General features: G+C 37.8%; 1 protein-coding gene across 1 annotated transcript in view; it reads left to right on the plus strand.

Annotated features, from left to right (window-relative positions):
• Positions 1 to 304: 304 nt before the first annotated feature.
• Positions 305 to 15159, plus strand: part of LOC140234939 (uncharacterized) — a 62673-nt gene continuing 47818 nt past the window's right edge. Inside the window, exon 1 of the mRNA XM_072314979.1 lies at positions 305 to 607. Coding sequence (XP_072171080.1) covers positions 305 to 607 — 303 coding nt within the window. The remainder of the gene's footprint in view (positions 608 to 15159) is intronic.

Genomic DNA, 15159 nt, shown 5'->3' on the forward strand with positions numbered 1-15159 from the left:
TATGGTGGTGGTACGAAACAAGCTGGAGGTCGCAGGGCCTCAACGGTACCGCATGATGCCTGCGTGCGCTAGAGTTGTGACGTGAGCTCTCGGTAGCCACACACACACACACGACACCGCAGCGTGTGTGCGAAATCCGTAGAATGTGTATGTAACAATTTGTACTAGTGTTATTGATTACACGGCTGGACTCTTCGAACTTATTGAAGCCAGTTACTAATAGATCGCGAAGAAACTGCTCGCCCCAAGAATCTCGGGGTTGTTTTGGGGAAGATTTGCCACCATAGTGGTTCTACAGGATACTATGGGGGATTACCTGTCCCCCATGCCCAGAAGCCAACAGGTAATCGACCGACTACGAGAACGATTCGACAAATTAAGGAGAGACACTGCTCTTGCTCAGAGGCGATTTGACGCTGCAAATCCTCTACGCCGGGAACAGGAAAGGCAGGAAACCGACGACTATTACAGACGAAATATTGAGAACCGTAATAAGAGGGCACCGAGGAATGTAAAGCAACAAGAGGGTGGACAGTCAAAAGTTAAAACTGAATCCAACGGTAACTGTTCAAACTGCGAAATGGGCCGCAATCAACCCCAAGTTGTGGTAAGCATACTAACTTATCCTTTCCTGCATGTGCAGCAGCGCACGTAGGTGTTGTATACTTCATCGCGTCCAGCCCGTCGGCGTGTGTCCCCGTTTACGAGTCGTGCGAGGCCACTGCCAACGGACTGGTCGATAGCCAATATGATGTGTGGATGTAAACTAGTTTTGAGCCTTGTTTATCTGTAAATGAGCTCATGGCGAGTCCATGGTGTACATTCTCATGTTTGTCAATTCTTTTTCTGTTTTAGTATCGTATCTGCTGTGGTCGTGTGTACTTTCATGCTAGAGCTTTCTTCTCAATTTAACAAGTGATAACGCGAAAGCAGACACGATCGGATCGGCAGACTTTGTTACACTTTGTTTGTCGATCGCAGCCATTGTATTCTGCTTCCCGGCCCGTCGTCCCCCCCATGTACGTACATACGTACGTACCTGTACTTGGCTAGTATAGCGGAGATGCTGCTGGCAGCGTAGCTTCAAGCTCACAGCTGATTGATCAATGCACTATTGTGCGAGTCTTGAACTCGCGCACAGCATAGCTAACAAACATCGGGCCCATTGCATTTGGTGGACAACACTCAACACTCAACACTCAAATCTAACATGTCTTGTGTGCCAACAATCGTGTTCTACATTCGTGCACATACAAACTAGCAACTTCTGTTCAAAGGCAACTGCTCTTATTATTTTTCCCCATTGGGAACTCTACCCGGGAGCTTTACATGTAGATTGTAGCATGTAATTATTATCATGTGGTTTTTAAGATTTAATGTAGGTCCACTCTAAATTGACAAGAGATCAAACATGTTATGCCAACTATTCAGTATCAGTAATGTTTGCATAGGGTCTTATTGTCAACTAACGACAGCACAACTACAATGATATTGATACAGTGCATTATTATACTATACTACTAAGACCTTTACGTACTGCATGTGCATTTTGAACTAAACTCTGTACTTCGAAAATGATATCTTCGTGATAGGCTGCATTATATAGCCCTTTAAAGATTAAAGAAGAAGAAGAAGAAAAAGAAAGAAAACCATGCGGGAAAGCAAGGAAAAAATTGTACCGGTACTGGCATTAAGCAATGTTTTTACTTTACATATATATAAAAATTATTTCTAGTTGAATACATATTAAAATGACAGAACAAAACAAAACAGGTATAGCGATAGGAGGTTGATGACTGTAAATGTACTTGACAATAAAAAAAGGTTAAAGTAAAATAAGAATAGTGTATATGCCATATTTTATCTAGCAAATCTAATTTTTCACAAATTGGGACATCGGGACAATTTTGCAAGTGGGTAAATTCATGATCATGGAGTACAGTAATGAATAGATGTTTTTGTGCATGTTGCAGTCATATTGGAATCACAGTTAATGTTTTTCGTGTGTTGCTAAATTTACAATAAGCACCTGACTTGCTGAACTCATAAAAATAAACACTCTGCAAAATATGCCATTATATATGCAGTGAGGCACAGGAAACCTTCCATGGAGAGATATCACATGACAATTGTAGTATGGCCATTTGTATAGTTTGGCCATTTGTATAGTTTGTTAGATTAGTATGGTCATTTGTTTAAAGTTGTTTGGCAACTACAATTTTATAGGTCTGTGTGTTCATGCAAAATGCACATCTCTGAAGTGCTGTACAATAAAAGCTCTGGAGAGGTCTTCACCTCTATTTTGCCAATTTTAAGCATTTGCTGGTGGAACAATCTGCCTTCTTTCATGTCCCTGCCTGAAGAAATGAATAACTTTCATAATTTTTTGCACCTGTGTGATAAACACTGGAGCAGTGTCATGTTCATAATTGTCCTTGTGAATTACTTGCTATAGATTACTGAGAGCTATGAATCTACAAATCTATTTTGGTTTTTCTACCACCTGGAATGATGGCTGCCTACAGCCAGACCGTTTTCAAGTGGAATTTATGTTATCAGCTAAAAGAAAGAAATGGGCAGTACTTTCACAAATTTGCTCTGTATTAAACCATTTCAATTATCTAAAAAAAAAAAAAAAAATGAATAAAAAAATACCAGGTAAGGATGCATACAGTGTAAGTATTGATTTCACTATCATCCTCTCACAGAATGTGAGGAAAACAGTCTATCAGTAGCATTCTTTTTTTTTTTTCTTTTTTTTTTGTTGGCCATTGCCACTTTTGTAGATAAAAGTACTTGTTTCATAATTTAAAAGCCAATTCTTATGAAAGATAAGTCTTTTGAGTGGTGTAACAAAAGAATAGTCACATTAGGAAAAGTATTAAAAAGACATTAACATGTTAATCAGAATGAATTGTTGGGTGTAATTGAAAGTGCATCTGTAATGAAATGCAGTTTGTTTACCTTTACTACTGATGTCAAGTCATACTGATTTGATATTTCATAGTACCTGTACGTAGTTTTTGATATTATTGTTTGTTTGATTGTTTGTTTGTTCATTCATTTCCATCTAAGAAGATGGCTGGATAGCCCATATTCAGCTACACTAAGCTGGTCTTCCATGGGGTCCAGCTGGATGTGAGGTGGGACACCATTGGAATTTTCTTCAAAAAAAAAAAAAAAAATGTTGGAATATTCTTCAAAAAGGGAGTCAAGTTTTGTGTATCTTTGGACAGAAATTTTTACAGAGTCTTTTTAAAGTGAAAATACAGAATCAGCATGCATGACTTACTTTATGTTTTCAACATTTCAATCATGCCTGTATTTTTTACATAAAAAGTATGTACTTATGACTCAGATCAATTCTGGTCCACCACCTTGGAAAAAGAACACAATAAAATACATAGCAAAGTATACACCTTTAGCCCCGAGATTCTTTCATGCAACAATTTTCTTGAAAACGAGATATTATTCAAAAGGGGGGGGGGGTTCGACACCCACTGGTTCCTTTTTTCGGACGTGATTGTTAATTTGTAGATCAGCAGTTGCAATCTTAATAAATGTCATTTGTAGAGGGAGACAAAGTGAAAAAACTCACACCTGAACAATTTTCTTCTCCCTGATATTTTAATAAATAAGAAGATGAATTGTAAGAGGATTCCTGAAAAGGGATAGCTGCATGTTCCTACAATAGATACCATTTTTTTGTTTAATTTCTTCTGGTGTGTTTAGATATATATTTTATTTTACAGGCTTGTATGAAGCGAATTCCTAATAGGTTTGAAAACAAATAATTTATTGATTTGTGCAATAGAAGATACTGGCAGAGGGAGTGAGATGAATTTCTTCTTTTTTTTGTGTGTGTGAAACAATAATTTGCTAGTAAGTTACAGGTTTGTTACTAGACTTTTCTGTGATAGAATATTGTGATAGAAAGACAAATAAATGAAAATGACTACGGTACATGCTGAATATTTCACAAAGTTTTTATTTTTGCTAGTCAGGTGCTATTTGCGAATTGAAAGACACCCAAAAATATTGACTCTGATCCTTGTAGGAATGTGATCTGCACACATGCATTTCTCCATTCAGCAGGATTATACTCCATGATTGCGAATTTAACCACTCGTGAAATCGTTGGGAAGTCCCGATTCGTAACAAATTAGACTCGCTAAATATATGGCATATCAATAAATACAGTATAACTGATGTGGGATGATTTGTGCATGATAATTATGCATCTCCTATGTTTATTTCCCTGGAAAATGAAGAGAAAACAAAAAAGCACATAATCCTGGCATAAGGATGGTATGATACAGCATGGAGAGGGCAGTTGGGGCAGACATCTAAACCTTGTCATTCTTATTTTACCTGTAAAGTACACTAATGTACATGTACCTCAATGGCTGGTCAAAAGAAAGTTCAAAGCTGTAACACAGGAGTTGCTGAGGTATCATAGTAGGTGGAGCAGATGTGTGGAATAAAGTGTAGTGACCAGTCTGGCATTGGCCAACAAAATCTACCACTGCTATTGCTTTTTTTTTTTGACAGATCAATGATCATAAAGAAATTGTAATTATTAGTGAAATTTTCAATCATGGTGATTTAAACAATAAATTAATCTAGGAAAAGCTTATTAAGTACTCAGTTGGCAACAAAACTATGCAAGATCCTTTTGGCTCTATTGGGCAGTTTTGATGCATCCCAATAATGATTCGTTAGAGATAAAGAAACAGAGAAGGGGAGAGAAAGGGGAGGGGGGGGGGTTGAAAAGAAACGGACTTGTTACCAGTTCGGAAAATATGAATTTGTCTTATTTTCATTTTATTTGGGAAGAGTTAGACATAGTCTTTTTTTCACTGGAAGCATTGTGTATCCATTGAAATTTCGGGAGATGATGCATTATAGGGAGAATCTTAAGACTGATGTGATCTTTAGACAAAATGTAGATGTTCATTCATATGATGCCAAGTTCTCAAAAAAGCAAGAATCAGTGCTGTCATTGATCATGATTTACTGGCACTTTGTAGAACCATCCCGCCACCACCAGAATGCTTTTTGTACGCCAAAAATAGGGAACATAATCATCATGAACATGGAAAGATAACGTTGACGGAGCATCCCACCATGCTCTTTCTCTTACCAACGTGTAATTCACAATAAAAAAAAACATGATTATTGTTTAAAAAGGTATTCTTGGCATCTGACTATTAAAGGAAGTTATGCAGTTCTATTCCAAACTAATGAGATGGTGCCACCCCCCCCCCCACAACCCATGCACTCGGAGAAGATCTTGAATTGCTGAAGGTAGCTTTATATTACCTTTTTTGCTTCCTTTCTGAAGACATTGCACATACAGCGTATTGTTACTTCTGGTCAATTATCAGAATATGCAAAACAATATCATAGTGACATTACAAATTAAAGCAGTTCTTTCCTTATGTCCTGAATACCACCAAATTCTTTTTCTTTTTCTTTTTTTTTTTGAATGGTAAGATGGAACATTAGTATTGTTCACAAACAAAAAGCTATCAAGTGTCTTTAAATTTACAAAGCTCATCTACATTTCTGTTAATCCTGAATGAAAATGATAAAGTAGGATACCCAACATCAATTTCCCTATTTTTTCATAAAAACAGTATTACTGTGTGGTCAACATACAAGAGGACCTCTATAGGCCTGTCTTCCTCAGACCAAAATGTCAAAATAGCACGCAATTTTGTGGTTTGGAAATTAGCCTGATGTCAAATTAACCTGCCATTTGTGCAATGAAGATGCAAATAGTGCGCTATTTGATCGAGAAAATTTTCCCCCAAAAAACTGTGTAGTTCTTGAAAATAGCATACTAATTCACAAATGAGTGCGCTATTTGGATAACATCTCCATCAGTTCAAAATTTTCTTGATGCCATCATACATGTACTGTAGGACCTCCTGGGGAAACCACTGTAGAACCGCTTGCTGAGCTGAGTAATGATGCAAAGTACGCATGCTTCCATTTCAGGCTAATTTTCCAAATGTGTTGTTTTCATGCTAATGAAGACACACATTTGTAGTATTGTTTGTTTGTTTGGGTTTTTTTCCAGACCACAAAATATACATCTTTTACTGTTAATTTGAACTTCAGTCTGATGAAAACACCCCTTACGTAATTTAATTAATGTTATATTCTAACTCATATCATATATAAAGTAATTTAGGTTTTGTATTAACTTGCATTTAATTGCTCTTTATGCCTTGTCCACTCTCCCACAAGTTTACATAAATTTGTACATACAGAGTGCATTGACCTCAGTACATACCTCAGCAAATTAATTAACTTACTTAGCTGTGATTCAAGTTACATCGTACATCAATTTAGCCTCTCCACTAATATTCAGTGCAAGTTCATCGCCCGTCCCCAGTGAAATTTGAGGATACTTATACATGTAATGATGTTTACATATTTGTTGAGGACTTCTTTGCATGGCCATTCTTTCGCCTTTGCTTTGAGAGAAACATATTGCCCACTTTTAAGTTATCCTCTTTTGCACTGTGAAAGATGCAGTAGCATGGGGAATCATGGGAGGTGCTATTCATTTGATGTCCACCAGGGTACATACGACAACCATGAATAGCACCGGTCAGCGAATATCTGTATCAAAGTGTACGCCCATCAGTAATGGTCAACTTCAGTTGAGATTCTGTGGCCGTGTGTGTATTACATAGAGGTCAGTGGTAAAGCTGTACACAGTGTAGCTGACAGGGATTCTTGAATATCAAGTGACCCGTCTTCTCACTCCTTGAATCCCCACATGCTCAGGGTCTTTAATTGTAAGTGCGCAATCCTCCATGTTACAATCACTGTATCACAGCGCAACATAGAGGGTGCTCTTGAAACGTGTCATGGAAACATCCACATCTGTTAGCTTGGCTTTTGTGGAAGAGAAACTTGAAAGCCGTAACACCAAAAACATTTGCGGCATGAAACTTTCGCAAATTGGAGCGGACGACCTTTTACGTGGCATGAAACTTTTGCATATGACCACTGATGTTCAGTGTATTGTGTAGACAAACACTTTCACATACATTTTAGTATTTTACTTTTGCGAATCTTGAGTTCTTGTGAAATTCACAAAAATTTCATGCATGTGAAAATTTTCTGTTTTTTTAATAGCATAGAAATGCTTTGAAGTCATTACACTGCAAGACTGTATAACCAGTGTAAGAACTCCCCTGTCAGTCTTTATTTATTTATTTATTTTTTTTTTTTTTGGGGGGGGTATTTTTGAGATGAGGCACTGTTAGTAAGCACTGTCATGTCACTGAAACTTGCATTGACAGCTACATGCACATTACAGAAAACAAGTGGAAAGTATATACATGCATGAGACCAATTAACACTTAAGTCACAAGTAATTATGAGGAACTCTTCAGCATTTCACTGGACTTGTACACCGAAGACACAAGTGTTGGGGGGGGGGGGAGGGACTGTATCGTCATACATGCGTGGTCACATACTGTACGAGCTGAAATTTTCGCGTACAGATATTTTCGCGAATTGCTACTCGGAGGACATTTTCGCGTGTTGTTAATTTCGCGGTTGCGAGGGTCTAACTGAACTTACTTATTTGCGCGTTGTTATTTTCACGTGTTGTTATTTTCGCGGTTCAAAGGCGATTCGCGAAATTCGCGAAAATAAAACCACCGCGAACATTTCAGCTCGTACAGTACTGTAGACACTTGAGATGTGTTTTGACTGCAAAACTTTGTGAATGTTTTGTAGCCAAGGCATCCTTGGGTATTTGATTTTCTGGTCCATGGTATGGAGAAGTGAAATAGTGTAAGGTAGTACTACAGCTGTAGTAGCCCCACATTTTCACACTAAAGCTGATATGACTTAATACAAGTAATAATGTCTGCACAAGTCCTGCCTATGGATGGACAAGCAGTCATGTATAAAGCATAGTGAAAAGATTTTAGCAGAAATGTCACAAGATATTAATAACTCGTGGAGTATCATTCATACAATTTGCTCCATTGATTCACACATTTATGAAAGAAAGAAAATTTCTGTGCCGAACAGCTACAGTACATACACCTTGTATACAAATTTAGGCAATGAGTATTGTTTCTATCAAGAAGTAATATTTTAGAGAGTAAAGCAATGGACCCCCTCAAATTTTTGTATTTATTCTATTTTGATGTTACTTGCACCCCATGGCAAGATCTGAATTGTAATTAAGGGAGATTGTTGCTAGCACTGAATTTACACAAGCACATAGATGATCTTTTCTGTTCTCGTTAGCATTTTCCCATTACAATTGTATTTCCTGGAAAGGATAGAGAGAGAGAGAGAAAAAAAAATTTCTGAGAAGCTTTCATATACCACAGTATAATTGTTGGGTGTACCACAGTGTACCTTGGTAAGTTTGGCCAAATCCCAAACTCCAAGACGCACTGTACCCATCCAGGCAGTAGGGCTCCCTCTAGTGGGCATGTTGTCTGTAGGATATTGTGAAAGGCATTGGGGGTAACCTGTGTTGGATAGGCAGAATGTCGAGCACTCGGCTGAAGAATGCACTCACACTAGCCTACATCCGTTGTATATGATATGCACACAGAGACGCAGCACACATACACACACACACACACAGACACACACACACACACACACACACACACACACACACACGCAGTCCAATCAGAAGTGAGTCAGTCTCGTCTGTGACTAACGAAGCATGGCGTTACCTTACAAATGGAGTCAACTGGTCTTGGACTGGTTCACTTTGTGACTGGAACAGTTACACAGAGAGCTGTTCCCTAATGACTAATCTTCAATGCACTTTCTTTTTAAGCTTTGGATCCTTTACACTCCTGTCATGCAGCAGCTACAATGCCAGGATGTAGCACAATGTAGCGTCCTGAACATGGAAGTGTGAGTGTAGACAGTATGCCGTGTGCAAAACTTGCTGCTTGTGCTTTCTGCACGATCTCTGCTGATCAAACATTTACGAAAAAAAAATCAAATCCTGAAGTCTAACTTTGAATGAATAAAAGTATTAGAAATACTTTATAATCATATAACAACATGAAAGTACCAAAAACAAACAAACAAACAAACAAACAAAAACAAAAAAGAAAAGAGCAATAGAAGTGCAAAAAGGAGTTTCAGAAACACTTGTGATATCTAGTTAAGGTCAATATGATTTCTAAAAATATCAGTGTAATGACACCCTCAAAGAGTGTACCATAATAATATTCAGTGGTTTACAGGGCTGCCTTCAGTGTTTTAGTGTTATTTGGTGATAACAATGCTGTTACTCCTGGAATAATCACATCAATTTAATGGCACTAGTACTCCAGTCCTTATCTCTAGTAATACTACATCTTTTTGAACTCGATGTGGATGGCATGTACTTGCAAGTCAAAAGTCAAGTGCCAAGAAGCTTGCTAAGACAAAATAGCTATACATATGCTGAGCAAAGTTTTTGACCTTTATACCGATATTACATTTCCTGGAGGATTTTTGAAAAGTTGCTAAAACAGTCTAATTTGTTGTGAATAATTATATATATGTGACTGTTATCAATAGCCTTTCCATTATGACATGTTTTCAGTCATACCATACTGTCTGCATTTGCAAAATGTGCCCTCATGTTTAGAGTGGAAGCAGATGTGTCATCAAATCTATCCTATAATGTTACAATATTCTGTTTTAGTCTTGTTTGCAGGGTTCAGTATTAGATGTGGCTGGATATCCCAGGGCCACCAAACATTGATGTCAGACCACCAAATTTCCAAAAAAAGGTCTTCTTTTTGTGGCCTGATCAGGCAACTAAGAGTCAAATGGATTGAGAATGTTTCGTTTTATATCAGGCCAGTACATCTTTTTTTTTTTTTTTTTTTTTGACGAATATTTCAATTTTGAAGGTTTTAGTGGCCGGAATACGCCACCAGAAAAAAGAAAAGAAAAAAAAAAGTTAGTATCGACTCCTGTGTTTGGTAAAACTACATTTGTCTGTGCATCAGAACTACTGTAAAAGTGGATATTTTCGCGCGACTAATTTTTCGCGTTAGGCCGGATCAGAAGAGTTTCGCGTGTTTTTAATTCCGCGGAATCAAGACATCACGCACAGGAACGTATGGCAAGCAAAAATATTCGCGTGTTTTTATTTTCGCGCTAGTTTCTGGTTGCGCGAAATGCGCGAAAATTTCAACACCGCGAAAATTTCCACTTTTACAGTATGTACTTTTACTGGGTGCTTGAACAATACTTTTGCTGTACTAAAACTACAATGTATTGCTGAAGTCTTCGCAATATGCAAGTGTAAAATAACGTGGCTTTGCAAGAACAGGTACATGTACATAAGGGAGGATTACAACTCGCAGCTTGTCAGTGATACAGTGTGTCATCGTATACAAAGGTCTAGATTCATTATACCCCCGCCACACGTAGTGTGAAGGGGGTATATAGGAATCAACGTGATGTTGGTCGGGTGGTCGGGCGGTCGGTCGGTCGGTCGGTCTGTTGCAAAATCTTGCGTCGCGAACTCCTTCTACAGTTTTGAAGCAATTCAAATGAAACTTAGGGTAAATGATGATATTGAGGTATAGATGTGCAAGACATGTTTTTTGTGTCTGTCTGACAATGCATTGCCATGGTAACCATGATTTTACCAAAACCTTGTGGATTGAATAACTTCCATAGTATTTAAGCAATCAATTTCAAAATTGGTATCTATGATGATCTATAGGTGTAGTTATGCAAGACATTCTTTATGTTTGTACTTGACAAAGCGTTACCATGGTAACGGCATGTTTTCTTCAAAATCTTGTGGAGTGAACAACTTCCACAGTTTTGAAGCAATTGAAATCAAATTTGGTAGGCATTATGGCCTTGAGGCATAGATGTGAAACACATAATTTTTGTGTTTGTCAGACAAAGCATTGCCATGGTAACCATAATTTTACCAAACCTTGTGGATTGAATAACTTCCGCATCATTCAAGCAATTAAGGTCAAATTTAGTATGTATGATGATCGGGAGGTGTAGTTATGCAAGACACCAATGTGTTAATATACGTAAGAAAAATGTGTTGCCGTGGTAACCACTCATGTATCAAATTGAACCGTTTAATCTATGAAGGTGAAATTTGGTGTGTATGATGCTCTTTAAGTGTAGTTTTGCAAAATGTCCTTTGTATTTGTATCGGACAATGCGTTGCCTTGGTAACCGCATTTTTTTAAAAATCCTGTGGAATGAACTTCTTCCACAGTTTTCAAGCAATTGAAATCAAATTTGGTAGGCATTATGGCCCTGAGGTATAGATGTGGAACACATAATTTTTGTGTTTGTCACACAAATCGTTGCCATGGTAACCACAATTTTACCAAAACCTTGCAGATCGAATAACTTTTCCATCATTCAAGCAATTTAAGTCAAGTTTAGTATGTATCATGATCTGGAAGTGTAGGTTTGCAAGACACCAATGTGTTAGTGTAAGGAAAATGTGTTGCCATGGTAACCACTCATTTTTGTATCAAAATAAACCATTCAAGCTATGAAGGTCAAATTTGGTTTGTATGATGGTCTTTAAGTATAGTTACCAAGTGCAAAATGTCCCTTGTGTTTGTATAATGCATTGCCATGGTAACCACACTTTTTACCCAAACCTTGTAGAACTCAGTATCAACTCTGTACGTAATTGTACAGTAAACTAAAATTATTCTGTTTCCAATTAGACAAGTGCACAAACTTGGTATTAACGTCATTGCCCTCATGACATCACATACTATAAAGCGACACTAGGGGCAGGGGTATTAATCACCTTCAGTGATGATTCTAGTTTTAATACATATGAACTGATGCTTTGTGCCAAGAGTTCGGCAGACAGCAAAGAAATTTCTCTGTGTAATTACCATTTTAACTTTGCCTCATACATTGTACACTGTAGTTGAAATTGAATGAGTAGAGAAGAATTTACAGTCATGCACTGGATCTGAGCCCCTGTACTGGTTTTACTGTTGTATGTGACTTTAACTTTTAAAGTATGGTGAACGAGAAAAAAAAAGGACGATATTCATAAACAAGGTGATTTATATATTTCTGGAAAGCTTAAGTCTCTAGGAATATGAATGATTAATTTTCAGAAGGTGAAAATGTCTCTAGAACGATGGAGAGATGGTGTTTTGAGACCCTTTTTAGACCTCCTGAACCCGATCTGACAGCGAAATTTTGGTGACCAAAATTATGACGTCATGAAATGAACGAATCAGCCCTGCGCTGATGCGCTGTACTACGCGGCGCCATGGTTCAAGGTGTGAATTCCGCATGATGACCCACTGAGTGCAGCGAGGTGTCTTGTTCACACAATCGGGCACAAGTGAGTTATAATTTCACTTATTGAATCCATCTTCCTTAGAATTACCATTAAGTATGCAGATGACAACCTTTTTGGACTTCTACTTGTGCTTTTGCGCCTCAGTCTTGACTCTCAAACGGCTCGTAGTAGGCCTACTAGGCACTCTAACTTAGAACCAGAACTCTGACCTACGTAGTACGTACTCGTAATCACGTAGGCCTAAGTTAGATGATCTTAGATCAAACGTCAATGGTTAGACGTGCAAGGTTTTACTTTATTTCCTAATATACGAACTTAGTCAGGTACATAATTTAATCAAGCATACGAAACTGTACTCACCAGTTCCCTTGTAGGTTGTATTTGCCGGTAAAGTGATGGCATGCTAAATCGTCTTTTTGGTTTTGTTTTGTTTTCGTTTGTAGAACTCTAGTTAGAACACCGTCGTCGTGTGCCTGCTGCTGGCAAATCTCCTCACACAGAAATCCTGAACACAAGTTGATCTCTGGTGCACTCTAGAGGCAGCTAGCTACTATGTAGTAGAAGTAACCGTTCGACATTTTCTAGAAGCATTAGACCCCAGTAGAACCTCTAATGTTACTACGTTGTAGTACAGTCTGTGCTCAGCACTAGTTTAACTGTTAGTAGTAGGATGCTGACGCGTCGCGACATGTATCTGCCGCTAGCTACACCTAGCTAGGCCCATCAAGAAAGTCAAACTTAGCATCAGTCGTACAATACAATTACAAGTGAAGCCCTTATGCCAAACACGGGCTGGTTTGTTGCTATGGTGCGCCAAAGTAAATAATGTTCGGTACTATAAAAACAATATGAAAATCAGGAATTCAGTACAAAATCAATGCAAAATGTTACTCTTATGTCAAAATCAAGGGCATCAACATCATTATATGAAGCCTCCAGACTTTTTAAACAAAATTATTAGTGGGGAAGTGATATTGTAACAGAACCAGACATGGTTACTTTTGGCGCACCATAACAAAATACACGTACAACAACTCAATTCACTCTCGATGTCAAACTCAAAGTCTCTCCGTACAATATAAGGTAAAAATTGGACGTTTTGATGTCTCAGCCGAAAAAGCAGATGCGACTTAAGACAGGCCAGATATTGCATCCGCTCACCAAGAAATACGTACTTTATGAATGGCGGCCTCGATGTCCCGCTGCACCACTCGTAAAGGGTTTTGTTCATTTCATGACGTCATATTGTAGGGCTCAAAAAGACGGCTGTTCTGGAGCGAATATCGGTGAAGCAAATCAGTCAGTTTTAACTCGCGATTTCTCAGTGGCCCAAATATCTTTTGATAAGTCACATTAAAAATCTGTTTTAGGAGACATTTCCCTCTGCTTTGTCACCTTTTTTATATGATTTTCTTGATTTTAATGTCTCGTTCACCATACTTTAAGAGTATGCCTGAAACACTGTTTTGTACACTGCCATGCTACAGTGTATGTAGACAGTGTATGTAGACTTCCCCACTAGGTTATTCTCGGTATTACTCCAATACGAAGAAGTGCATGTCAGTCAAATTGTCTTGTGGTATATGGTGTGTGTGGGAAGTTGTGTTAGTGGGTTCATGCACATCATTGGCAAAAAGTAAATAAAAGAACCAACTCATAAAACCTACTGGGTTTCATACTCCAGTTTGTTGACAGTGCCAGAAAAAACCAGCAGGAATTTGCTTGCCCCTAAAACTTTAGGATATATTCTTGATAAGCGGCATGCACATGCCTGGCTCCCTGTGACGGGGTGAGCAAACTCCTAAGATTGTAGGTACAGTGTAGGACCTACACCCCATGAGTGACGGTAACCACCCTACAATGTGTGTAACCCACATGCTTGCCCAAAATGAAGAGAGTCACTTACCCAAAATATGGAATTTTCACGCATTTTCAAGCATTCACAGTTAGCAAAATCAAATGGGGAATTGAGTGAAGTTTGAAAATGAAATGCAATTCAGATGAAGTACGTGTACATGTATGTCTTTTTTTTAAGTTGTTTTCTGGGTACAGCTGTTGTAGATGTCTAGCTGACACCATATTATTCACAGTAGCAAACACCAATGGGGAAATAAATAAAGTTTATAAATGAAATGCAATTCAGATGCAGGATTTTCTTCTTTTTTTTAAAAAGTCAAGTTTTCTGGTTATACCTGATGTAGATGTCTAGCTAGCACTTCTTATTCATTGTATAGCAAAAACTAATTGAGATGGGGAAATTATAGTGAAGTTTGAAAACAAAATGCAATTTAGTCAGATAATGTAGGTTTATCTTTTTATTTATTTATTTATTTTTTAAAGTGAAGTTTCTGGGTACAACTGTTGTACAATGGGTATCTAGCTAGCACTTTTGAGGAAAGATCTAATTGTGAGAAAAGTTTGTATGTTTGTTTGTTTTTTCTTTTTGTTGCTATTAATCAGAATGCCCCTTCTTATGTTTGGGTGTTTGTAGAGTTGCAATAAAGCTGAAGACTCAATAACAACTCAATAACTTGTCGATTAGTTACTGTCCCTAGTCCCAAAACTTTGAAATTATGAATCGAATAGGGGGAAAGATACAGTTCTCCATTGTTGTTATCTTTGCATCGTGCTCATCTGCATAACACTAGTATGCTTAAAAGTCAATATCAACTTAAAGTATGTCACATGGTACTAAATGTATTTAATGACTGTGTGACTTCACTGATTTAATCAATGAATTATTGCCATGCTAGATAAAGCCTTTGTTTTATCTTGTACATGATAAACTGCTCTAATCTTTTGATCTCTCTGAGTAGAGATGATGAAGACATAGGGTT

The sequence above is a fragment of the Diadema setosum genome, chromosome 11 (genome assembly GCF_964275005.1).
Source record: "Diadema setosum chromosome 11, eeDiaSeto1, whole genome shotgun sequence".
Taxonomy (NCBI): domain Eukaryota; kingdom Metazoa; phylum Echinodermata; class Echinoidea; order Diadematoida; family Diadematidae; genus Diadema; species Diadema setosum.